Below are 27,709 nucleotides of genomic sequence, written 5' to 3' on the forward strand. Positions count from 1 at the left end.
ATACAGTAAAAGTAAAACGCCTGGATGTTGCGGTATTGAAAATTGAGAGGTAAAATGTGCTAAAGTGTCCTGAAAATACAGCAATGTCACAATGCAAACAATCGTAATGGTCCTAAATGGTCCTTCATTTTCTTTATGTAAAAAAATAAACTAATTTGTTTATTTATTATTTTTTTATTGATTTGGGGATAAATATGACCAGGATATTTTCTTGATGGGTTTCCCGAAAATCGCCCATATTTTCAGGACACTTATGCACATTTAACGACCTAGTTCTCAACCTGTCCAGACGTTTGAATTTTACTAGTTCCGTTGTTTTCAATTATGATTTTCATTACTGTAACATTGTTACATCATTTTTTAAAAATTTTTTTTTTACAGATTTATACTAATAAAATGCTTTTGTACAATGATTTTTAAAAGTAAAATAAGCAAAAATTAAAGGCAGTACCGGAGTTGTACTACTATGATATATTAATTACTTTACAATTTAAATATATATAATAAAAAATAAAAAAAATTCACATCACGGAAATGAGAATATCATAATAACTATCTGTTTCCGCATTGTGGTATTCAGAATTCGGGGGTAAAATGCGCATAATTGTCATGAAAATAATGTCACAATGTAACAAATCTTACTGCTCCTTAAAATAGGCTTCATTATATATATATATATAAATAGAACCCGGATATGACAGGTTTCACAAAATCACACAGAATCACCCATATGCTATTTCTGAGTGTAAAATAATTGTGCATTTAATTTCAGCTGATGTCTGTACATCCTATTTGCTGTCATTATGTATGTCAGCATTATTTTGGCTAACTTAATTGCTCTCTAGATATCGGTATTTGTTATTGAACACCTCATATCGGTCGACCGCAATTTCAACTCTAAAGGTTGAGCTTATTACACAGCAGTTACAATGCAATTACATGTAAACAATATTAAAATTGGTTCCAGGACACTGAAGCATGAGGTGGGACAGCTTGCAGTGGGGCTGATGATGGGATAACAGTCAAATATGATTATGATCGGTGTGTTGAATAGGATAACATATAGGACAGGGATGCATATATGCACCTGAACCCATGTATACTATAATACAGACTCATCAATATTACAGTTAGCAAGTCGATTTATAGCTTTAAATAAACAATTGAGACGATTGTCAAACCTCAAAGAGACAAAACAAAAATATGAACAAAAAGTCGGACACATTAAATCATGAAAAGATTGTGTACAGCCAAAATACGCGGCGATTCAAAGGCAGTGTAATCATGAATATTCATGCGGACTGATACGCTGAATCATTCACTCACATTCTCGGCGTCGCGCTCGTTCACGGTGGGCAGTGGCGTTCTGGTCGACATCTTGTGTTTACAGGCCGCTCGCTCCAGCACCGACGCTCGGTAAACCAGAGCAGCGGGCCAGGGCTCAGGCGAGATGACGCGGAAGACAGGAGTATCCGATCCTCATTCACACCGGCATTTCTCCCGGCCTTTCAGCGACGATACAGCAGACACATATCCAGGAGCGGCCCGCGACTGAGCTGGAGAGGGAGAGCGAGCGTGCGCGGCGCTGCGGATGCGCGGACAGGACGCACGCGTGCGTGCGTTCGTGTGTGTGTGTGTGTGTGTGTGTGTGTGTGTGTGTGTGTGGAGGGGGAGGATGATAATGAAGCAGGGTTTCTGTTATAAAATGACAAATCCTTCCGTTTTATGGTGATATTAAGTGTTAAACGCGTCTCACTTGCTCTTTGGAAGATTAATAGGTATATGATATCAATTACAGATCACTGAAAAGTAATAAAAATTGATGCTTGGTAAAGTTTAACCAAATAATTGCCTCAGTTTTAAACTATATAGTTTGGGGGGGGGGGGTGTATAAAACTACAGTAACACTACTGTTCTAATGAAAATAGCACAAGAAACCTGTGTGTGTTATTAAAATACTCACCTTATAAACTCTAAGAAATGCACAGTACACACACACACACAACTTTTACATTTATGTAAACAACCTATTTATTTTATTTAATCGTTTATCATTGATTCGTTATCATTGATATGTTATCATATTTTACCCCCCTATATTCTCAGCAAACACAGAACGTTCCTTTAACGTTAGCATAACAAATCCCGTTTGGTTATTCTTTGTGGGAACCAATTCTTAACGTTCTAGGAACGTTCTCTTTAGGTTGTATTTTATATAACTATAAACTGACATTCCCACAACGTTGCAGAGAGTTTTTTTTTTTGTGATAACCTAACCTAATATAACTTATACAAAACGTTTTCTAATGGTTATTTTTAGGTTTCAATTTTGTTTACAACCATAAAACTAATTTTCCCAGAACTAACAACCAAACAAACCAAATCTACACCTACTAACCAAACATTATTGTTCCCAGAACGTTCTGGGAACCAAAAATGGTTAGTTATTTGTTCTCTTTGTTTTTATTTGATATATTCTTGTCCTTATACATATGAAAATTAGGTTTATTTTAGGAGAAAACAATTGTAATGTTCTGAGGCGTTCCTGCCTCAGCAGCATTTCTCCACATTACATCCACATCACCATCTATCGGCTTTAAAACAGTATTGCGTTTTCAACGTCATCTCATGGAATGTTTCAGGCATTTTTGGTATAGCAAAAAAATAAAATAAAAAATTAGGATTACAAAATACCGAATATCTCGTCATTTTCTGACGTTTCTCACTCATTTACAAAGTCTGTTGGGAGAAATAGGCCTATCTGTGCCTGTTAGCCGTCTTCCAAACCACTAGAGGGATCAGTCATTTATAAATATAACTGTGCATCACACAATATAATTAGAAATATATTCATATGTACATATTTTATACGCATTTGTATTATTATTAACCCTCAGATTGTGTTCTGGTCATTTTTACTCTATAAACTCCTTTAATAGTTAATTTCTGGTTGAATTATGCTTTTGAATAGTCGTCTTTCCTATTCATGTCATTCCAAACCCACATGATTGTCTATCTTCCACAGAACACAGAAGTAAATATTTTGCAGAATGTTCAATCAGCTCTTTTCCATAAAACAGTAGTAGACAGAGACCAGTAGCTGTCAAGCTACAACTAAGACAAATAACCACTATAAAATTGGTCTATACAACTCATGCACTATATTTAAAGTCTTCTGAAGACATACGGTAACTTTGTAAGGACTCAAATTTAAGTTGTTTTCCCTCTAAATAGTTTTCTGAACATTTACCCCTCCACTGTAGCACTCAAGCATACATTCAAACCTGGTGCATCATGATCCATCACAAGACATATGAGAAACAAATGCGTTTTTGTCAAATCTGGCGCGAAACATCGTGAGGCACCAGGTTTAAACATGCACAATTGTGAATGAGATTTGAGAGTCTGCACATATATTCCCAGTACTTACAGGCCGCAAAACATATCTGGTAATCGCGTAATGCCAGTTAATTGCTTCAATTCAAACAGCATCCATAACTGTTGAATAAAAATCAACTTCTGGGACATGAAATTGCCTTAAGTTAAAGAAACACCCTTGTTCACTGTAAAATAAAATCTTGTAAAATTTACAGTAAAAAAAAAAAAAAAAAACCAACTAGTTGCCAGAAAATACCATTTAAAATACGGTGACAACACTGAACTACAATTTTTTTTATTTATATTTTTTGGTTCTAATTTTCTTTTTTGCCTGTAAATGATAATGTACTTCAATTCTAAAAATACTTTTCCCTTGTAAAGTAACTTTAATTCACCATTTAATTAGCATAAAAAAAAAAAATTCAACCAAAATTTAAAACTATTTAAAATCAAGCAAAATCAAACAAGCTTTGTCAAAAGTGAAATTTTATTGCAACAGCTGAGTATGCGACAGAAGCGTTTGTTCACAATGTTTTAGTCGAGAATACCTCTGAATTTTAAGATAAACCAATATGTAACGTGTGGGTAGCAATTACAAGATAAAAACTGACCTCTAACTAAGCAATAAAACACTATAAATGTATATAAAAAACATTCAAGGCATTTCCAAGTCGTAACATACAGCATACTAAAATCAAGACATCCTTCATTTTACAGGCACTTGAAACTCAATGACAACAGTCATCTTATAAGCTTGTTCTCAACAGTCTGTTTCTACGAGTACTTTTGAATTATATAAAAAAAAGGCTTGCATAAACATAGTAAAAAAGTCATATAAACAGTACCTTTCTGTACATAGAAAACAGGACCTTTTATATAAATTAAGAGGATCCCGGGACAATCCTTCTAAAATAGAAAACTGCTCAGTGCATGGTTTGGTATTACAACGCACTATATCTTCGCATGACGCTTCGCAAACTCAAACTGAGAAGTGATAGGGCACCTTTTTTCCAAAACCCATTAAAGGAATAGTTAACTCAAAACTAGGTGAAGAGTTTTTGAGTGAACTATTCCTTTAAGAACCAAATCTCTTTTACCCTTCCGTCTATTTTTAGGAATCTTCACATCTTCAGAATAGTTTATTAAACATATATATTACAGGGTTGAAAATAAAACAAATTCCACTCAAGTCTTGTTTTGTTCATGAGGCCAGACAATTGAACATGAATGTTCGGGTTAAGGGGTTTATATCATGGCTTGGAGGCCATTTACACTTTGCTCTCGGAAGGCAGCTCACTGAGGACAGTGACAATGTCGCTGAAGGATAGTCTGTCTTTAGGGCTAGCTGTCCAACAGCGCACCATCAGCTTAAAGACACGTGATGGACAGCCCTGAGGAGGACACAGCTTCAGTTTCCCTTCTTGCAGAACTACACAGAGAAAAAAGACAGTTAACATCAAATCAAAACATTAAAATGTTCGTTTAAACAGGAAATACATAAAAATAGCAAATAAAACTGACGGCCCCATGACATGGCTTGACAAGTGCAAAATCAACATGAAACATAATTTGCAACCCATTTTACTTCCGTAATGTGAAGCATTTCTAAGTTCTAAGCAAAGGTTATTCAATTAAGGCTTTTATTTTATCTATAGGGAATTGATTGGAATAATATTCTCATTACCACAACGTGAAAAAATATTCTTATTACCGCAACATAAAAAAAAAAAAAAAAAATAATATATATATTCTTATTACCGGCACGTTAAAAAATATTTTTATTATGAAACGTGAAAATATTTTCTCATTACCGCAATGTGAATTTTTTTATTAATATTCTCATTACCACAATGTGAACAAAATTCTCATTACCGCAATGTGAAAATGTTTTATTAATATTCTCATTACCGCAAATTGAAAATAGTATTCTCATTACTGCAATGTGAATTATTTCATTAATACTCTCATTACCACAATGTGAAAATAATATTCTCATTACCGCAATATGAAAAAGTCTCATTACCGCAATATAAATATATGAAAAAAATTCTCATTACCGCAATGTGAAAAAAAATTCTCATTACCACAATGTGAGAAAAAATTAAATATTCTCATTAACGCAAAGTGAAAGAAAAATTCTCATTACTGCAATAAAAAAAAAAAATCATTACTGCAATGTGACATTTTTTAAATATTCTCATAACCGCAATGTGAAAAAAATATTCTCATTTCCGAATTTTTATAATTTGAAATCTATAATTTTTTTTATTTGGGGTTAAATATGACAAGGGCATTTTCTTGACAGATTTACCCATGTATCCCAATGGTAACAATAATTTTTCAAATCTATCGTTATTTGCTATTATTTCCATAAACTTTACTAAAATAACATTAACTGGCATTAAATTACAGTATTAATTATTGACAAGATTTTACAAAAGCTGCACTGCCTACAACATCTGCCTAAAACAATGCCTAAATAGCTATTTGGCTATTAATAATGATTTCTTTTCTAGGTGACATCAGCTGAAAAGGAAAGTTGTTTCTGAGGCAAAGCAAGTTACAACATTTTAATGTAAAATTTTGATGTGTATTAAGAAAGTAAAAAGGGTTAATTTTAAACAGTGAAAGTGTGGAGAGACAACCTTTTAAAACTTTTTGTGCAGTAATCGCAATCTCATACCTTCTAGGACTTTGTCATCAGCGAGCTCTGCATATGGAAGCTCCCCGTAGCTGAACACCTCCCACATGAGCACTCCAAACGACCACACGTCTGTCTTAGTGGAGAAATCATCTTCAAACACAGCTTCAGATGGGAGCCAGCGCAGAGGAATCCAAGACTGCCGGTAATGATAGTACTCACTGTGTGTAGAAACATAGACACAATGACAACTGTGTTGCCGCAAGGTGGAAGCACTGTGCAATGTAATACATCATGACCATTTAAAGAAACAAAATCTGTCACTCCTGGAAACATTTTGCAGTAAGAGAGATGACTCGTGTTTTTCTAAGTAAATCCTTATTTTATAAAACTGATACAAATAATAATAATACAATATGTGTGTCATATATGCATTTACCTGTTGTAGATGTCTTTGCTGAGGCCTAAGGCAGACACTTTGACCTGTCGTTTGGATGAAATGAGACAGTTGCGAGCAGCAAGGTCTCTGTGGACAAAGCGCTGATTGGACAGATGTTCCATCCCTCGAGCCACCTGCAAACACACCGACACCTGCAGAAAGACAGTGTTTAAATTTCTGTCCTTTTTTGTGTGTGTGTGTGTGTGTGTGTGTGTGTGTGAGAGAGAATACTAACAGTAATGAAATTACCTTCTGTTTGGTGTTAAGTGGTTGAACTTTGATTTTCTCATCTTTGCTCTTGGACACTTTAAGGTACTGCTTCAAATCACCCTAGAGACGAGACACAGTAAAGTGAATGCAATTATAAATCATAAATAATAGTAGTATAAAAAAATAGTATAGTACATAAAGACACTGTAAGTGTATCATTCTGTTGAATGACTTCTGAAGACCGGTCGCACTGTGTTCAATACAGAAAATGAAGGAGAAAGACCTTTTAAATGGTTAATTTATAAGTAAAATCTATATAGGTTGTCTTTGTTATTTGTAAGGTGGAATTTTAATGGAAGCTCACCTACAAGCAAAACACACTTTTATTGGTATTAACATTTAATTAAAAGACTGCCAGAGGAATTTTGCAACATCAACAAAACATCTTTAGCACACAATTTGTTTTCTCTCCTTAAAAGAGGACCTGAATTCAACATATACATTTATATTTTAAATATAAATTTTAGGAAAATTTTAAATGTTCAAAATTACTTACAACTCAATGCATAATTTCTTTTTTAAAATATTTATAAATATTTTAATTATATTTTTTGTATTTATATTAATACAAATATATATATATATATATATATATATATATATATATATATATATATATATATATATTCTTAATATATCATCCTAAATATATATATATTAAAAAAATACGATAATATATAGTATATAAATAGTAAAAGACCAAATATATATTTAGAGGCAAATTTCAGTATGTTCAAAATTAATTGCATAATGACTCGTAGTATAACGTTTTAATAAAAAATAATAAATTCTTATAATAATTTTATATATATAATCATGATATATATCATCATAAATTATCCTTACAATATCATCCTAAAAAGATTATTAATAAATTAATAATAATATAATATATAAATTTTCAGAGGACCGAATCCTATTTACTGTATATTTGAGGTAAATTTCAACATGTTCAAGATTCATTGCTTAAAACTCATTGGAAAACATATATCAATCATTATATCATTATATATTAATCATTATATATATATTAATCATTATATATATATATATATATATATATATACACACACACACATACACACACACACACACACACACACACACAGTTGTGCTCAAAAGTTTGCATACCCTTGGAGAATTGGTAATATATGAACCATTTTTAAAGAAAACATGAGTGAGCAGGCAAAACACAGTTCTTTTATTTCTTATGGGATTCATATTCAACTGCAGGTTATAAAAGAATGGCACAATCATAAAACAAAACATGGCAACAAAGAAAAAAATGAAATGACCCCTGTTCAAAAGTCTGCATACCCTTAGTTCTTAATACTGTGTACTGCCCCCTTTAGCATCAATGACAGCGTGCAGTCTTTTGTAATAGTTGTTTATGAGGCCCCAATTTCTTGCAGGTGGTATAGCTGCCCATTCGTCTTGGCAAAATGCATCCAGGTCATGCAAAGTCTTTGCAGCCTGTATTTCTCCTGAGGATACCTGTGGGTTTTTCTTTGTAGCCCGAACAATTCTTCTGGCAGTTGTGGCTCAAATCTTTCTTGGTCTACCTGACCTTGGCTTGGTATCAAGAGATCCCCAAATTTTCCACTTCTTAATAAGTGACTGAACAGTACTGACTGGCATTTTCAAGGCTTTGGATATCTTTTTATATCCTTTTCCATCTTTATAATTATGCAGGTCTTTTGACAGTTCTTTTCTGCTCCCCATGGCTCAGTATCTAGCCTGCTCAGTGCATCCACGTGAGAGCTAACAAACTCATTGACTATTTATACACAGACACTAATTGCAATTTAAAAAGCCACAGGTGTGGGAAATTAACCTTTAATTGCCATTTAAACCTGTGTGTGTCACCTGTTTCTGTAACAAGGCCAAACATTCAAGGATATGTCAACTTTTGATCAGGGCCATTTGGGTGATTTCTGTTATCAGTATGATTTAAAAAGGAGCCAAACAACTATGTGATAATAAATGGCTTCATATGATCACTATCCTTAAATAAAAGACATGATCAGTCATATTTTCAAAATCAATGCCAAAATTTCACAATTTCTGCCAGGGTATGCAAACTTTTGAGCACAACTGTGTGTGTGTGTGTGTGTGTGTGTGTGTGTATATATATATTGCTGTCAGTCAATTAAAATATTTAATCATAATTTTCATAGTTAATTGCAATTAATTGCAGATTTTGAAAGTGCATAAATTAGATTCTATATATACTTCTTATATGGAATGAATTGGATGAAAATTACAACCCTAACCAACCTTATAATGAGGCAACATATCAAAGCAATTATGCAAAAAGAAACCGGTTTGGCAGGACACTAGGCAACCTATCTAGGCAAGCTCATAAAACTCTATTCTTCTGACTTCAGTAGAAGTGGAGAGAAAACAGGAAGTGATGTAATAATCAAGATGTTACCATGTCAGTGTACTCCAGTATCATGTAATGTGGCTCCACTTCTCTGCACACGCCCAGCAGACGAGCAACGTTAGCATGACTGAGCTTGGCAAACATGTCACACTCACGGCGGAAGTCCAGCTGCACGTGTTCATCACGCGTCTGCAGACTCTTAACCAGCACAATAGTCTCCTCCTCTTCATCAGCGGCCTGCGCTTTAGCCAGCAACACTTCACCAAACTCCCCTTTACCTACAACCAACACAAATACAGCTGTCTTACAATCTTGAATGCATTTGTGAAAAATTCTTTACAAATGTATAATTAATATGTGGTATAATTTTGGGAAACAAGAAAAAAGTTTGGAAATAATGCTTCTCAATATTCAGGTTGGCAACGGAGAACCAGTTCCATTTTCTTTTTTAAATATCAGAATCGAATGAACTTCGGTTCCATAAACGGCTCTTGAACATGTATTCTTCCACTGTTCTGGATGGAAACATTTATTTAAATTCTCTGATAGTGTTTCCTGCACTTACAGCAGCAGCACAAACAGTGTGATCAGTGTAGTACAATTCCCAACAAATTACTCATTTGAACCATTCCTTTTAAATCTACATCGCAAAACATAAAACACGACCAGTGTAGTCCGATTCCCGAATGCATGACTCATTTGAGCCATCTCTTTTGAATCTACAGTGTGAAACATAAAATGCCACCAGTGTAGTCCGATTCCCGAACTAATGACTCTTGAGCTAGTTCTTTTGAATCTACAGCGCAAAACATACAGGGCGACCCGTGTAGTCAAATTCCCAAATGAATGACTCTTATGAGCCGGTTCTTTTGATTCTACAGTGCGAAACATACAGAGTGACCAATGTAGTCCGATTCCCGAACAAAAGATTCTTTTGAGCCGGTTCTTTTGATTTTACAGTCTAAAATATACAGTGCGACCAGCGTAGTCCGATTCCCGAACGAATGACTCTTAGGAGCCAGTTCTTTTGAATCTACAGCACAAAACACACAGCACTACCAGTGTAGTCTGATTCCCAAACGAATGACTCTTTTGAGCCGGTTCTTTAGAATCGGCTGGGCGAAACATTCAGCGTGACCAGTGTATTTCGATTCCCGAACGAATGACTCTTTTGAATCTACAGCACGAAACATGCAGCGCAACCAGTGTAGTCTGATTCCCAAACGAATGACTCTTTTTAGCCAATAATTTTAGATCTTTCTATATGTCTCAAGGGACTGCGTGCGCTAACATTGTGATTCGCAAGTGCCTTATCCCTTGCAACAAATAATCCATTGCGAGCAAATGAATACATAAGTTCATCACAAATTCCACAAGAGGGCGTAATGGGACAGTCGTATGCAACGAGTTTGAGTTGTGTAGTGTGTGCTAGGCTTTCCAAGACATGCGAGAACCAGTGTTATTTGGCATCAACCATTTCAAACCTGATGTGATATTTGTGTTCCATGCAAAAAATAATAGACTTTTAGTGCAGATATGTGTGGTGTTTTGTTTAGTTCATGTACTGTACCCAGTGTGGTGATGGTGTGCAGGGTGTTTCGGGGGAATTGTAGCTTGTCGTGACTGCTGTGACGTTTGTTGTTGCCGCTGGCAGCCATGTTGGTCAGTGCCACCTCTTCTTGTATCTCTGCTGTGGGGTGACCGTTCTGCTGTACGCCGCCAACTATAGGTTAATCAGAGAACTGCATGAGGACAATGCATTTCCAAAATTTATGTTTAACATATAATAAAAGTTCACAACACACACCATTAAGACATTCGACCTCTTGTTCATCTCCGTCCTCTGTCTTCTGCAGTCTCTTTGCGTTGCGTCTCTGTTTGCAGTAAAACATGAGTCCTAGCACGATGATGATGTAAGCGACGGCCGCCCCCACAGATAGACCGATAGTCTGGATCATTTTATAAGGGGTCTTTTCATCATCTGCCAATGAGTGCTGCACTGGCTTCTCTGTTTAATTAAACACATGAAATAAATACATTAAAACACCAGGGGCAAAATAAAGAATTGATGAAATTCATAAATGTGAATTTACGGGGTTTTTTTTGTGACAACATGATTGGGTAATTTACCTTTTTTTTTTTTTTTGCAACAATAATTTTGTTACAATTTTATAAGGTTTTGTTTTTTTAATTTTTTTTTATTTTTTTTTTTTACTTTTAGGTCATTTCTTTTACATTTTTAAAAAAAATTCTTCATCTTTATGCCTTCACTAGTTCATTTTAAATGTTCTGCAGTTTAACTAATGAATTTTGTAAAGTAAATATTCCATGTAGTCTCTAAATTCATAAGCTCATACAGCTGCATGCATAATAATCATAAAAGAATTAGAAAAATGCTGTTTAAAATAGTTTCAGGTGGAGTACAGCAAGTCACAATGCAGGACATGTCAACTTTTATGAATGTATTTAATTTCAACTACCTAAAAACTAACATCTTATTAGGTATTTCTCACAAAATACTAATTTCATTCAGATCACACTATTTTTATTTTTTAGTTAACGGAACACATCCCATTAAACATTCACAGTGCAGTGGAAAAAGTAAGAGAAACCTCCTTATAACCTTAAGCATAGCTGTGGATTAGACCTGCACAGCGTTCAGAAGGAATTTCGGACCATTCTTCCTTACAGAACTGCTACAGCTCAGCCATACTCTTAAGATGTCTGGTGTGAACAGCTCTCTTGAGGTCATTCCACAGCATCTCTATTGGGTTAAGGTCTGGGCTCTGACTGGGCCACTCCAAAAGGTGGATTTTCTTTTTATTAATCCATTCTGTAGTGGATTTACTTTGATGTTTAGGGTCATTGTCCTGCTGCATCAACCAACTTCTACTGAGCTTCAGCTGGCGCACAGCCACCCTGACATTTTCCTGTAGGATATCTTGATAAACTTGGGAATTCATTTTTCCCTTCGATGATGGCAAGCGGTCCAGGCCCCGAAGCAGCCCCAAATCATGATGCTCCCTTCACCGTAATTCACCGTTGGGATGATGTTTTCATGCTGGTATGCAGTGCCCTTTTTATGCCATACATATGCTGCATGTTCTTCACAAACAATTCAACCTTACCATCAGTCCACAAAACCTTTTCCCAGTAGCGTTGTGGAGTGTCAAGGTGGTCTTTGACAAAATTCAGATGTGAAACAATGTTTTAGTTGGAAAGCAGGAGCTTCCTTCGTGGTGTCCTGCCATGGACACTATGCCTGTTTAACGTTTTCAATATAGAAGTCTCATGAACAGAGATGTTAATCCGTTCCAATGATTCCTTGAAGTCACTGGCTGTCACTCTAGGCTTCTTTTTTTACCTCATTGAGCATTCTGCGGTGTGCCCTTTGAGGCATCTTGGCTGGACAGCCACTTCTAGGGAGAGTAACCACAGTACTAAATCATCTCCATTTATAGACAATTTGTCTTACTGTGGACAGATGAATATCTAAGGTCTTTAAGATAACTTTGTAACCCTTTCCAACTTTATGAAAAGCAACAATTCTTGATTCTAGGTTTTCTGAGGTCTCTTTTTTTTTTTTTTTTTTTTTTTTTTTTGCGAGACATGGTCCACGTCAGCAGATGCTTCTTGTGAAAAGCAAGCTCAAAATGTTTGAGTGCTTTTTATACGTCAAAGTATCTCCAACCTACACTATCTCCAATCTAGTTTCATTAATTTAATGGTTTCCAATGTCTGACTCTAATTAGCTTTTGTTGTCATCTTAAGCCCAGGGGTCAACTTACTTTTTCCACAGCACTGTGAAAGTTTTATGAGATGTGTTCAATAAAGACATGAAAGCTTATAATTATTTGTGTGTTGTTAGCTTAAGCATATCGTGTGTGTCTATACTTGTGACTTTGATGAAGAAGAGATCACATTTTATGACCAATTTATGCAGAAAATGTGCTAATTCCCCTCTTTCTTGCCACTGCAATATATAGAGGGAGAGAGAGCATGTTCAAGTTCAGGAGCAGTTTTTGGTTAATGTTTCCACACAGATAGGAATTGACCTCACTTGAAAAAGAGTCTTTTGATCCCATCTTACAAGAATCAAGTGACACTGGCATGAACATTCAATTAGGATGTAACAGTGCTGAACACACTTTCATGTGCCTCTCTGAGGTCAGTGAAGGCGACTGCACTCAAAGCATCTCTAATTCATCTTAATGAAATTGAGCTGGTATCTCTAAAACTACAACATGAGATGGGCTGAAATTATGGTAGTTTGGGGTGGCAAACGAATGCAGCTCCATGTTGAAAGTGTTTCTCTATATTTGATTTGGACTGCGTATAAACAGCCATATAGCACCAAAAACCTGGTTAAAAAGAAGTGGGCGTTCCATACCAGAATCAAACCAGGTGGTTGAAAAATTAGAGGGCTTGATGCAATCATTTGAAAAGTTATGTTGTTTCAGATGTGGACCACTTAAATACTTATCGATTAAAGATTACAAAGACAAAAGACTTTTCTGGAAACGGAACAATGTTGAAGATGTCAGACTCACCCACGACATAGAGCTCTGCTGAGGTGTCTGCAATGTTACAGCTGTTTCCTGCAATGCAGGTGTAACTTCCTGTGTCCTCCGTGCTGACGTCATGAATGATCAGAGAGCCGTTGGGCATCTTCTGAAACCTGAATCAGATACAACCTCAGTCAGATTCACTGCAAAACAATTAGTACCTATATTTATGCATCCTTAAAACAAGATACATGTTCTCATGAAGCAAAATTGTGAAGCAAAATATACTCATTTTTGGGCTGCCGCCCAAATTTTAAAGCTCACCATTACAAACATATTGTGGAATAATTGCTAAAAATCGGTCTCATTTTTCAGAGAACCACACAAATAATAAAAAAAGACTCCAATTATCCATAAATAATATTGTGTTTATAATCTTATGATAAACAGAATAAAACAATTAAAAAAATATTTTTTTGTAAACTTGTAAACATGTCATTCTGATTCTGTTCACTCTACCTCACTTTGAAAATTTTATTCCACTAGATGGAAGAAAGCATTAGAATTGTTTTTTTCTCTATCACATTCCATCACAATATACAGATCTGAAATGTAGGTGGCGCTCTAATGCATTTTAGCCCTTACAGATGTGCTCGTCCATAGACATTCAGTCTAATTTTCAGTTCAAGCACCATCCTTGTTTTTTCATTGAATATCCCGGCCTCTGAGTGGACTGGAAGCTAGATAGATCATTTTATCATCAAGTAGAATGTAGTCGAAAACATATTTTCTGATAATTTGTTTTACATGCTTTTCATTCTGGATGGCATATTTTGTTCTGGACATCTAAAATATAACATTGGATTATTCAGCCAAGCAAGCTCACACACAAGTAAACAATGGCTCATGTTTTAGAGAACTTCCTAAGGTAAAAGCAGATTTAAAGTTTGTAGCTATTCGGGGTTACAGCAGCAGTTATCGGCACATAAAAGAGATATTTGTATTTGATGACTTATAGAAATCATATTTCACTTTGTGATTCTTTTGAAAATCTTTCGAACTGTGGTATTACAGCAACAAAATTACCTGTACAGTCACATTTCTGAGAGTGAGAGCTTTCATTTGATATATGACCTGTCCATTTATGTGCTATGTGAAGGACATTTATTCTTATATAAATATCTCTACCCCATTACCTCAAGGGGGTGCTAATTTTCAACGTGAATGTTTTGAGACCTTATTTAGTTATTTTAAGTAACTTCAATGTGACAGAAGTGATGTTTATCTCTGAAAAGTTCAGATTCTAAGCTTTCAAATGATACCTCATATGCCTGACTTATGTATACGGCGTATAGTCCACTCAGAGACCAAGATACTTGACAAAACAGTGGGGAAGGTGTGTGGGATCACAAAATAGACTGAATGTCTATAGACAAGCATATGGCGAGCGCTCATCTAACTGCGTTAGATTGGCACCTTTCAGTTCTGTATATTGTGACGGAAGGTGATAGGGAAAAAAAAATGTCCTAGTACTTGCTGCCATCTAGTGGAACTGCAGGGACATAGAGCAAACAGAGCCTGAATCACAGGCTTTCAGAGACAGGATTAAAAAAAAAAAAAGTATGTTTGTCATAAGATTGTAAATGTACACAATTATTATTTATGAATTATTTGAATGTTTTTTGTTGTTTTTTTTACATTTGGGGTTTTTTCTGTAAAATGAGATAAATATTTAGCAATTAGTCCACTGTATGTAAGGTTAGTTTTTAAATTCGGATGTGAAAAATTGCTGCAGAGCTCAAGAGGTTAAAACAAGGGGGAAAAGATTGTCAATTGGGTAAGAAAACTAAACTCTCTTTTGCAATTTTGCTTGTCAAGTAAATCAATCTTGTTTTACGGGTGTTTTGATATTTTTACTTTAAAACAGATTAGGCCATTTTTTTTTTTTAGAGCTAAATCTAAAATCTTTAAGCAAACCCACAGTAGTTATGTTCATTTGAACCAGAGAGAACTGAAAACGGTTCTATTTTCATGATATTTTGGCTTTACCTGCTCGAGCCCGCCTCCAAAAATGTGTCTTTTTTCTTCCATTGGATAAAGGGAGGAGGGTCTCCAGTGGCCTGACAGTGCAGTACCGCATTGTGACCCTGATATACTGTGGTATTCTCTGGCTTCAGTTTAAACCCCACGTAAACTAAAGAACAAGAAGGGATAGGGACCAAAAAAAGAGAGAAACAAGGCAAAGACACAGAAATGTTTTATATTTTCTACGCAATTTAAAATTGACACATTTAAATGTTTGAATTCTGTACCTGCAACAGTGAGCTGTACGACGGCTGTGATCTCGCCCTGCTGATTGTTAGATGCGAGGCAGGTGTAGTTGCCCGCGTCTGCCCGTGTCACTGTCGTAAAGTGAAGAGTGCTTCCAAGCTGCTCCACCCAAGCTGGGATCTCACTGCCATCTGCAGGGGGCGCCAGAAAGATACAGCACACACACATAAACTAGACTTTAGTACAAATATTTAAGGTTGTCTAACAGGTACAGTGGCCCCAGGTACATTGTGTCTCTTTAAGCACACCTGTTTTCATCCAGCGTATGGTGGGGGTCGGTCGGCCTTTAGCAGAGCACTGCAGGTTTCCCTCTTTATTGAGCTCCAGACACTGATATGCCTGTGGTGTCGGTGTGAACTTCAGACGCTCTGAAACACATACCACAACAGCAGTGATGGTTAAGTTACTCAAAAAGTAATCCACTACAAATTACTTAACTAAAACTGTAATCAGATTACATTTAAAAAAAAGTTCTCATTACTAATTGCTTAGTTACTTTCTAAAACACTTCTCAGACAAGTTTTTGTTTTACCCCTTAACAAATTCTAAATGCACATTTTTCCTCCCTTAAAAAGATTTTAAATAATAACATAATTCATGTTTTAAATAGGACTGTCGATTTAATGTGTTAATTCAGTGCAATTAATTATCTTAAAAATAATGTATTAAAAATTAACAATTGATTGTCCCTGGACCATAAAAAACAATATTACTTCCATCTGAGCAATTCAAGCATGGAGTGTCACCTGTTTTCTCCAGGGGACAGTAAGCGAAACTTCAGCTGTATAGACAACGCGCAGCTCAAACAGACAGAGAACAAACCACACTTACCGACAACAGACAGCACAAGATGAGAACACGTTCTTGCGTACAAACACAGCTCGATGGATCGCAAATCTGGAGGCAGGGATCTCAAGATGTGTTTTTCTAAGTTTCTAAGTTTAACTTGACACAGCAACCTAAAAACGGTATGTTAATGACATGACGCCACCGAGACACTCCAAAAGCGTCCGTCTGATGCAGGTGAACATTGATGTGTCCTTAGACAAGCCCTCATAATAAATCTCAGATTGATTGACAAATTTAATTACAAAATGGATTGCTGTGAACTGTAGGACAATGATAGGCTTATGTTCAATAATATGCAAATAAACAATATATTGCATTATAAAGCCACTTTTTGTATTGTCTTTTTTAAAACTTGTGTGCCAAAATAATGTAATGCATTTTACGTTTCTGTATTATTATTCTTTATAATATATATTTTATTTATAATTATTTAAATATAACTATTTATAATTATTTAATCATTATATACTGAATTATTGTTATTTGAGGGGCTCTCAGCAAATATTTATGCAAGCGATTAATTGCGATTAATTTGATTAATCGGCATACCATGTGATACATGATTAAAAATTAAATATTTATTGACAGCCTTAGTTTTAAATGTATTCTACTTAAATTATATTGTTTTAGAAATATGTGTAACCCACATAATGTTCTTCAAAGTCAGTAACAGTAATCTGATTACAAGAATACAAAAAGTAATGTTTTACTACTTTATGTACTTAAAGTAATTATTTTACAGTAGTTAATTAATTTGTAATCAGATTACACCCAACACTGCACAACAGCAAAACCACTGGACTATAGAACAACCGCTAGCCAACGGCATTGATGTTTGCAAGTATTTTAAGAATGTCATTGAGGTCAACATATGCAGTAGCTAAATTGAAAACAAAAAGGTAAACAGCAAATGTTCCTCACCCAGTACATATACTCGTGCCTGTGCTTGAAGTTTTCCTGCCTCTGTTTTGGTCTCGCAGCTGTACAGTTGACTGTCATACACCTCCACATTATTTATACGAAGAGTTCCATTGGAAAAAAGCTTGAAGCGAACATCCTTTCAAACAGACAAAGAGAGTTTAGTGCATTCATTCTTGATATCAGTTCATACTAGTTAGTCTTTCAAGCTGAAGTGTGTATTTTTTCTGCCACCAATGTCACCAAACGGAACTGTGAAAATAATTATTGTTTTCAATTTTTTTCTGAACACTTCCTCTGTCTTCCACTGGTGGAGCAAACATACAGTCCCCGCCAACAACAAAAAGTTTGGACTTTTGAAAATCGATATTTTGAGATTATTATTGCCTCATGGGGGCAGCCATATGAATGCTACTCAATCTCAGTAACTGCCCTGTTATTAAGACACTTTCATTCATGGATTAAATTAATCCTGTTTTACTGTGCATAGTGAATTTCTACAGTGGGATTTGTAACTGAAAACTACGGTGTTTAAATGATGCAGCATCCAGTGTAAACCAATGTAAGCCACTTCAACATACTTGAAAAAATTACTGAGTGAATTTTTAAATAAAGGTACATTTTCAGTTTATTTGTACTTCAGAGCTTTGTTTTGTAGGACAATAAAAACTAGCTTCATACTATGAAACCCACATTTGGTTTTTGACCATTGAAAATGGGTAGAATTGGACAATTTACATATGGAGCCACATTGAGAGTTCCATATCTCTAGGATTTAACCATATAGGGCCTTAAAAATTAAGATACAAAAATGAAAGTTTGTTAACAACCAGAATCTAAAAGGATATTAAGATATCTCTAATATTTATGGAGTTATAGGCACACCAACTTTGGGAAAAACAACACAAAAAAGTGTTTTTCCCATTTTTGGACTCAAACCATTGGCATACAATGCAACAAGGGGTGTTGAAGTCCACTGAAAAATTCATATGAGGAAGTTTCTGAAATTTGGCTGATTTGACATGGAATAACCCTGCAGTTGCCTTTGAATCTTAAGCAGGAAAAAGTATTTTTAACCCTGAACAAAATCACACATTTCAGCTTTAAAATAAATCATGGACGCATTAACATATACATTTGCGTCATGACACATTATAGGTAGAAAATAAGTTTTCCCCCTAACAGAAAATTACACATCCTCATTCAGACTCATCAAAAGGTTTCCTTCCCTCAGGACACAGGTAGGGATTGTGTTACGCTACATGATATCAGCATGACATCATTGTCCTGCTCACCTCTGCATTGATTGGCTGCATGTTACGGTACCATGTGACCTCGGGTTCAGGAGTGGCACGAGCATGACAGTGTAGGAACCCAGCACAGCCCTCTTCTAAATTACTGTCCACCGGCTTCTGGATCCACTCCGGTTTAGCTGTTCACATACAGAAGATGATTAGGACAATCTCATATTAATATCACTGCGTAATAGAGGTCAACCGATAGTGGATTGTGAAAGGCAGATAACCGATTAATCGGCCAATAGTTTTTAGAATCGATTTATGACGGGCAAAGACAAAGTTCAAAATGAATAACATCCCAGATGCAGTTTTTTGTTCAATCAAAAATCCCAATAACCAATATGGTGCATATCATGGGACTTTTAAGTATAAACAAGCCCTAACCACACTTGTATTTTTTTTTTTTTTTTTACTTATTTTTTTAAATGATGAAAAAACTATTGGCAACTATCAATGTAGAAATTTGCAGATAAGCAATAGTACCAAAAACCAAATATTGGCACAGATTAATGGGTAAAACCGATATATCGGTCTACCTCTACTGTGTAAATAATATCAGTCTGTAAAAATAAAAAATCTCATTCTCTTTAATTTTCTCAGTCTTGATTTAAAAAAAAATAATAAATAATCTCAAAATCCCTAAAACAACAAGAAAAGCAGGGGTCCAAGAACCTATAATTATTCTTTTTCTGCTCTATGGTGTGGGCAGCAAAAACCGTAAGTCCTAGAGACATCTAATTGGGCAGGCTGGTACCAAATACCCCCAATTACTCAGGCGCAAGCACACCCCCATCCGACCCCAGGTGGTGCTATAATAAGCCAAATATTAGGCAACCATTTGGGCTAGATTAACAAATTCGTTTTTCCAGTCAAGCAAAAGAAAATGTACATCTCTGGTTTAATTTTCTTCTGTAAACATTTTCCACCATTTTACTTTTTGTCATGAGGTTCTCAAGATGATATGAGCCAAATTTTGTGCCAATCAGACCAACGGTATTGGAGAAGTAGGTTTTTCGGGAAAACTCAAAATGGTGGACGGAAATAAATAAGGAGCTATACTTTTTTTTTTTACACTAATCATAGTAAGTCTGCTAGCTAGAATTCATATCTGTGTTTGTGTACTTGCATAAAATATATGTTTGTGGTGTAACTCACTGGCTACAGTGACCGTCAACTCTTGTTTCCTCTGGCCAGCCTTGTTTTGTGCAAAACACGTGTAAGTCCCAGAGTCTTCGCCGCGGGTGGGACTGAAAATAAGGTTCAGCCCGTCCTGGTACACCCTGCCCACAGCAGGAACTCGCTGTCCCGCACGTTCCCACCAAACCTCTGGCTCTGGGTGCCCGTTGGGTGGGCGACACGTGACTCGCTCCAAAGAGTCTGCGGTGAACACTTGCGACTGTTTGGCCACCATGTCCTCGATTTCTGCAGGAAAATGGTGACAAGAAAAAAATTAAAATGTGAAAAATAGACAAGAATGTTTTTTTTTTTGTTTGTTTTTTTTTTTACAAAGATTTTAGGTTAAAGATTATATGTGCGTGTGTGTGTGTGTGTATAATATATATATATATATATATATATATTAAATCAAATGTATTTATGTAAATTAAATACAAAATATAGAATATATTTAATAAAGTATAATCAAGGCATGTTTAACACTTTCTTGAACACACTTTTTTTTCCATTTATATGGCTGAAAACATACTCTACACAAGTATGTAAACAAAGACAATTTTAGTTGCACTAATTTTTGCGTGTTGTTGCATTCCAAAATGTGGCAGACCCCAATTCACAACACAAAACAAGTACGTTGCATGTCTCAACATTTGCCACAAGGAGCGCTGTTGCGAACAATGCCAATCAAGGAGCGCTATTGCGAACAATGCCAATATATTTACAGCAACTTACCTGAATAACACATTAAATTTAATGGCACAGACTTTTAATGGTAACTCTGTCGCCCCCTTGAGTTTGTTACTGCTACAGTGACGCAAGAACACGTTATGCATGTTCAACCGGACCATGCGCTGCCATTGTGTTGGCCAGGTGTTCGCATCTGCATACGTGTACATGCGTAAAGTATGTTTCTGGCCATATACATCAATATAACAATACATAGTAAACTACAAAACATGTTTTGACCAAAACAAATTTATTTAGTGATGACAAAGAAATTGCTAAATCAGTTTTGAATCGTACAGTTTAAACAGCCCCACGGAAATAAATCAAATGAACTCTAAAGCAGTTTTTGTCCACACTAATACATTTTCGTTGGAAAAGCATTGATTCTGCAATGTTTAAGCATATCCTCCACCAAAAACTGAGCATTTTAACTCCTAAACTGAGCTCCTATGATATTCTGTAATTTTTGACCAAAATACATTTTAAAAATGTAATAAAAATGGTTTTCTTAATGTGAGCAGTACAACACTCAGTGACTTTTCCTCCATTTGCCATCTGAACATACAAACCACTAAGTGGTCGTAAAAAAAAAACCAAAAAAAAAAACAAAAGTGACACCTTTGGTTTTCACTGTCAAAATTGACCGACCATTGACAATGAATGGGAAAGACCAAAAAACAGATCAATAAATCAGCCACAATGCAGAAAAAAACAAAAAACAGACAGGGTGAGACTCTAAAACATCCTCAGTGCTAACATACACACAAGAATGAACTGGAGAAATTTTTTTTTTTTTTACATTTGTCAAATAAAACCAATAAATCAGCCACAATGCTAAACATACACACTCAAGACGATAACACACACACAAACAATGCAGAACACACACACACATACACACACAGAACCAGGGCATCAATAAGTGGAGCTCTACAGCCATATTTTGGTCACTGTTGGCATTACAAGTCATCTGTTTTTTTTACCGGCTGAACACAGCAATCTGACACACTCACGCACTTGCAAAATAAATTTTTACTATAGATTTTTTTTTTTTTTAAATTGCAAAATGTTTACTCTGATTCTGCTGTTTTATATTCTAATTTAATTTTCAGAATTCTGCAGTTCATTTGTTTCTTGATGTTCATTTTGTTGACATTATTATGCATTTACTTTGGGTTATTAGGGCCCAAGCACTGAAAGTGCAGAGCCCCATTGTTCTTCTAAGGATTATTATTATTATTATTAGGGCCAAGCACTGAAAGTGCAGAGAAAGTGTTCGTGGGGGGGGGCTCTGTAGCACATCCCTTTTGAGCTACCATCACCAAACTTTGTATACATATACAGTGCATCTGGAAAGTATTCACAGCGCTTCACTTTTTCCACATTTCCACATCAGCCTTATTCCAAAATTGATTAAATTCATTATTTTCCTCAAAATTCTACAAACAATACCCCATAATGACAACGTGAAAGAAGTTTGTTTGAAATCTTTGCAAATTTATTAAAAAGAAAAAAAGAAAAAAAAAAAACATGCACATAAGTATTCACAGCCTTTGCTCAATACTTTGTTGAAGCACCTTTGGCACCAATTACAGCCTCAAGTCTTTTTGAGTATGATGCTACAAGTTTGGCACACCTATTTTTGGGCAGTTTCTCCCATTCTTCTTTGCAGGACCTCTCAAGCTCCATCAGGTTGGTTGGGGAGTGTCGGTGCACAGCCATTTTCAGATCTCTCCAGAGATGTTCAATCGGGTTCAAGTCTGGGCTCTGGCTGGGCCACTCAAGGACATTCACAGAGTTGTCCCGGAGCCACTCCTTTGTTATCTTGGCTGTGTGCTTAGGGTCGTTGTCCTGTTGGAAGATGAACCTTCGCCCCAGTCTGCGGTCCAGAGCGCTCTGGAGCAGGTTTTCATCAAGGATGTCTCTGTACATTGCTGCATTCATCTTTCTCTCGATTCTGACTAGTCTCCCAATTGGCCAGGTAATCAGCGGTGCCTGGTTTCCTCCAGACATGACGCTTGCCATTCAGGCCAAAGAGTTCAATCTTTGTTTCTCATGGTCTGAGAGTCCTTCAGGTGCCTTTTGGCAAACTCCAGGCGGGCTGTCATGTGCCATTTACTGAGGAGTGGCTTCCGTCTGGCCACTCTACCATACAGGCCTGATTGGTGGAGTGCTGCAGAGATGGTTGTTCTTCTGGAAGGTTCTCTTCTCTCCACAGAGAAATGCTGGAGCTCTGTCAGAGTGACCATCGGGTTCTTGGTCACCTCCCTGACTAAGGCCCTTCTCCCCGGATCGCTCAGTTTACCCTTCCCCAGATCTGTGCCTCGACACAATCCTGTCTCGGAGGTCTACAGACAATTCCTTGGACTTCATGGCTTGGTTTGTGCTCTGACATGCACTGTTAACTGTGGGACCTTATATAGACAGGTGTGTGCCTTTCCAAATCATGCCCAATCAACTGAATTTACCACAGGTGTACTCCAATCAAGTTGTAGAAACATCAAGGATGATCAGTGGAAACAGGATGCATCTGAGCTCAATTTTGAATGTCATGGCAAAGGCTGTGAATACTTATGTACATGTGATTTTTTTCATTTTTTATTTTTAATAAATTTGCAAAGATTTCAAACAAACTTCTTTCATGTTGTCATTATGGGGTATTGTTTGTGGAATTTTGAGGAAAATAATGAATTTAATCCATTTTGGAATAAGGCTGTAACATAAAATGTGGAAAAAGTGAAGCGCTGTGAATATTTTCCGGATGCACTGTAGATCTCATCAAGCTGGACAACCTTCGTGCTGACAGTCATAAGTTACGCCCAACAGGAAGCCGGCCATTTTGGACTGTTTGAAAAATGCATGCCCTGGAATTTGTAATACTCCTCCTAGGGATTTCATGTTACAGGTACCAAATGTGGGCGACATCATTCAAGACACTAACAATGCTAAATTGTGAATGGATTTTTGTTATATCGAACGGTGTTGCCATGGTGATGCGATAATGCCAAAAAGTAGAAAAAAGGAAGTGTATCATATCTTCTGCATGCATTGTGTGATTTACATCATAACTGAACCAAATGTTTGGCCTTGTGGGCTGATCACATTGATGTGGCTATTGTGGGTCACATTCATAGTGCCAGCAGGAATTAAGGCAATTTTAACAGACTTTGAAATAGCCCTCGTGTTTACATGAATTGCTTCAAAATTCTTTATAATAATGCCAAGACACTGCTGATTTAAATTTGTAAAGGAATATTTGGGTTGGGGCTCTGTAGCACCCCCTTTAAATTGGAGGTGTAAGACGGCCTCTGTGGCACCCTGATTTTCAACAACAATCACCAAAATTGGTCCATATATAGTTCTCATCAAGCCGGACATCTTTCATAATTATAGTCAATAGGTCTGCCCAACAAGAAGTCTGCCATTTTGGATTTTTTGAATATTGCAGTCTCTGAACTTTTAAATACTCCTCCTAGGTGATTCATGAGACTGTCACCACATTTAGACAACATTATGCCAAGACACTGAAGATGCTAAATTGTGAGCAGATTTTGGTATATCGAACAACTTTCACAAATGATAGTTTGATGATGTCTAAATATATATCCAAATACATATCTTGTGATAAAATATAAAATTAGGCTATAACAAGCCATCAGACTACACAGTAGGCTGCTACAGCCATCTACTGGGTGTTACTGGTATGACATGTTTTTCAAGTCATGTTATTTACATTTTGTTCACCACATGGCACCAATCTGCCTCCAATTTATGTCACATTCTCATATTTTCTTCATGTTTCAACTTATAGAATTGTAGGTTCTGATTTTTTTTTAGTAAGCTTATTTGAATATGCAAATTAAATGGTAACATTTAGAAACGTACATGTAAATAAGATAAAAATAGCATAAAATCCCAAAAGAAATGCAGAATTTTATTGTTCTTCAGGGAAGAATTTGTTTTAACATTATTATCATCATCAAAAAAAAAAAAAGTTACACATCTAAACCTTCTGGTCAAAAATGACTGCGAATAACAAAAGAAGGTGCCATTTGGTAATACCACAGCAGGGTTAAAAATGCTCTCCATAACCGTTTTCCAATACTTTGGAAAACGATGATGTTAGGAAACTGAAAATATAAATTTTAAAACGTAAACGAGTAGTGTGGATGTGGCCTTATTCTACTGATGCATTCTTTGGGAAACATAATGGCCAAAATAAAAGCATTAAAAACATCACGATAATCACAATGTAACTTAATAATCATAATGTTGCTAAATCACAAGCAAAATCATTGTGAATATTTGATACATCACCCAACACAGCAGAATTTTTATAGTGAGTCTGTGGACTGAAGACTCCTGTATACTTAAACACTGTATGTTTATCTTTGCAAGAGTGAGTGCGTTACCTGCTATTCGCAGAAAGGCCTCGAGAGACACAGGGGGGCCCCGGGGTCCCTGAGCCACACATTTGTACAGGCCTGTGTTCCGCTGCTTCACTTGAGTGATAATGAGCGAGCCATTGCTCAGAATAAACACACTGCCCAGAAGAGAAAGAGGAAGATACAATCAAATACATCCACTCAATATACTTATGGACAAAGACACAAAAAAATTTCTTTATAGAGCACAACAGTAACTGTCCAATTTTTAAGCAGTGGTCTTGGTTCTGGAAGCATTTTCCCCATTAATCTTCTCCATAGGCAAAAAAAAATAAAAAATCCCTAATAAAGAGATCTTAGCCATGAACCAACCAACCAGCTCCAAGATGAATTACAACATTACAAAAGTATTTGAAAAAACAGAAAAAAAGACAACGGTATGAGACTGGGTACTTAAATTATTTTATGAGGGAATGAACTACAATCGCGTAAAGCATTGCGAATTATGTAGTCGAATCGAAAACGGCAATATAATATAAAACTACTGATCAATAAGATGTATAAAAACACATATTTTAAGTACATTGAAAATATTAAGAATGGGCGGTCCCTGTTGAACTCTTCTGCCACAAATTCTATTTCAACGGTAACAGCGTGTTCTCTGATTGGTCGATCTCCCTTCAGGATTATGGGTAGTGTAATGCTTTACCAGGAATTTAATATTAAACACTATATGTTACATATAAAGTTGAAATCACACTAAGGCTGGGTGATAGGACGATGTAATCGGATATAGATGATATCTTACAAAGATCCCGACGCTGACTGCGAACAGACGATGATCGACAATATTGGGAAATGGCAAAACCATTTTCGTTTAATTTAAAGTGCAATTTGAATTTAGAAATGTCTTTTATTTTTTTTCGTGTTTCAATAAATTAATTACATTTTTAAAGCAAAATCAATAAAGCAAAAAAAATTCACCGACCCTCGGCAGGGGGGTTGATAATGTAATCGAATATCGCAATGTTTTTAAGGCGATTATCGATAAAATACTTTTTACATATCGCCCAGCCCTAAATCACACTGACTTATGGCTTCTACAAAAGCATATATCATCACTTAAAGAGCTCATGATTAGTATTTTTTTCTTTAAGTTTATATGTTATAATTAAAAAACAAATTTCTCTATGGAGAAAATTAATGGGAATATTATATCAGCAAGTCACATCATGCTAATGCCACTTTTAATCAAAAGCACATCACTTTTCAAACTATAAAAATAAAGCAGTACACAAATTTGACCTCATTACAAACAAGTTACAAAAAAGAATTTTACTACAGTACCGGCTCTTGTTGGACACCAGCTCATTCTCATGGTACCACTCAACAGTGGGCTGCGGTTCGGCCGTGAACTGACAGTGGAAGAGAGCTTCCTCATTTCTCAAGACCACCAAATCCTCTGGCTTCACCACTGGCTGTGGATAACCCTTATCTACAGACAGATACAGACCATTCAATACATAAAGGTCTGGATATTTACAATTCAATTTACGTATTAGATGTTTTTTATGATGAATAATATCCTTCTCAAGGAATAGTTCACCCAAAAGAAAATTTGGATAAGAGAGCTTTTTTTTTTTTTTTTTTTTACATACTGCAGTACAAACTGTGTCACACACATACCTATGATGTTAAGTGTGAAATTGCCATTGCTGCAAGCTTCACCAACGGTGCTCTTGGCGCAGCAGTAGTAGAGTCCGTTGTCATCAGGGCTGGCGTTCGGCAGCGTAAGTGTTCGGTCTTTGTTGTTTATTTTGTAGCTCTTCTCTGTTAGTGCCGTTCCATCTCTGTACCATTGATTCGTTGGCCTGTAGAGTCAGATAAGGCTATTAAAGTTTATATAGTTTATTCCGTTTTAAGGTTTTTTTTTTATTGTTTTTATAGTTTTTCTATTTTATTTTATTTAGTATTTTGGTTTTCAATTTCAGTTTGTTTAAAACTGATGCATAATTAGTTTCAATTTCCTTTTAATATTTTAAAATAACTACTTTCTACCTAGTTTTGAATTTATTTTGTCATTTAACACTGCAAGAGAGAAGCATCTACATATATAGATAGACAGACAGACAACAGATAATATTGTATTCAAAGCTCTAGCTTAACTAGTGAGGTTTGTTCTAAGATGAATTCCTCACCGTGGGTGTCCATCGATATTGCACCGTAGTTTCACTTGTGAGGAGCTCTTAATTTCTGCCTCTGATTCTGGACTCTTCAGGGTCACCGCACCACTTTCCAACCCTGTAAGAAAGAAATGTTACAGACTAAAAACAACAGCCAGTTTATCAGGAGATGGATGAAACCCTTGTTGAAACCCTCAGCCCTCATTATCAAAAACAAACTCCCC

General features: G+C 35.9%; 2 protein-coding genes across 7 annotated transcripts in view; both read right to left on the reverse strand.

The window, feature by feature from the left end:
- Positions 1-1,609, reverse strand: part of LOC127438136 (serine/threonine-protein kinase MARK1-like) — a 98,634-nt gene extending 97,025 nt beyond the window's left edge. For all 6 annotated transcript variants that reach the window (XR_007896654.1, XM_051693466.1, XM_051693465.1 and 3 more), the window contains exon 1: positions 1,327-1,609. Coding sequence is in view for 5 of the 6 variants with exons in the window: in XM_051693466.1 (XP_051549426.1) it covers positions 1,327-1,377 (51 nt within the window). In the remaining variant the exon portion in view is untranslated. The remainder of the gene's footprint in view (positions 1-1,326) is intronic.
- A 2,238-nt stretch (positions 1,610-3,847) lies between these two features.
- The window catches only part of LOC127438129 (inactive tyrosine-protein kinase 7-like), a 63,469-nt gene continuing 39,607 nt past the window's right edge, over positions 3,848-27,709 (reverse strand). Inside the window, exons 3-20 of the mRNA XM_051693443.1 lie at positions 27,501-27,603; positions 26,989-27,173; positions 26,650-26,797; positions 25,330-25,460; positions 20,171-20,437; positions 19,013-19,149; positions 17,721-17,856; positions 16,199-16,318; positions 15,932-16,081; positions 15,669-15,813; positions 13,665-13,792; positions 10,922-11,122; positions 10,685-10,837; positions 9,163-9,392; positions 6,708-6,788; positions 6,459-6,610; positions 6,062-6,240; positions 3,848-4,807 (exon numbers count right to left, since the gene is read on the reverse strand). Of these exons, the coding sequence (XP_051549403.1) occupies positions 4,647-4,807; positions 6,062-6,240; positions 6,459-6,610; positions 6,708-6,788; positions 9,163-9,392; positions 10,685-10,837; positions 10,922-11,122; positions 13,665-13,792; positions 15,669-15,813; positions 15,932-16,081; positions 16,199-16,318; positions 17,721-17,856; positions 19,013-19,149; positions 20,171-20,437; positions 25,330-25,460; positions 26,650-26,797; positions 26,989-27,173; positions 27,501-27,603 (2,807 nt within the window). The 3' untranslated portion in view covers positions 3,848-4,646. The remainder of the gene's footprint in view (positions 4,808-6,061; positions 6,241-6,458; positions 6,611-6,707; positions 6,789-9,162; positions 9,393-10,684; positions 10,838-10,921; positions 11,123-13,664; positions 13,793-15,668; positions 15,814-15,931; positions 16,082-16,198; positions 16,319-17,720; positions 17,857-19,012; positions 19,150-20,170; positions 20,438-25,329; positions 25,461-26,649; positions 26,798-26,988; positions 27,174-27,500; positions 27,604-27,709) is intronic.

This window comes from Myxocyprinus asiaticus, chromosome 49, assembly GCF_019703515.2.
Source record: "Myxocyprinus asiaticus isolate MX2 ecotype Aquarium Trade chromosome 49, UBuf_Myxa_2, whole genome shotgun sequence".
Classification (NCBI taxonomy): domain Eukaryota; kingdom Metazoa; phylum Chordata; class Actinopteri; order Cypriniformes; family Catostomidae; genus Myxocyprinus; species Myxocyprinus asiaticus.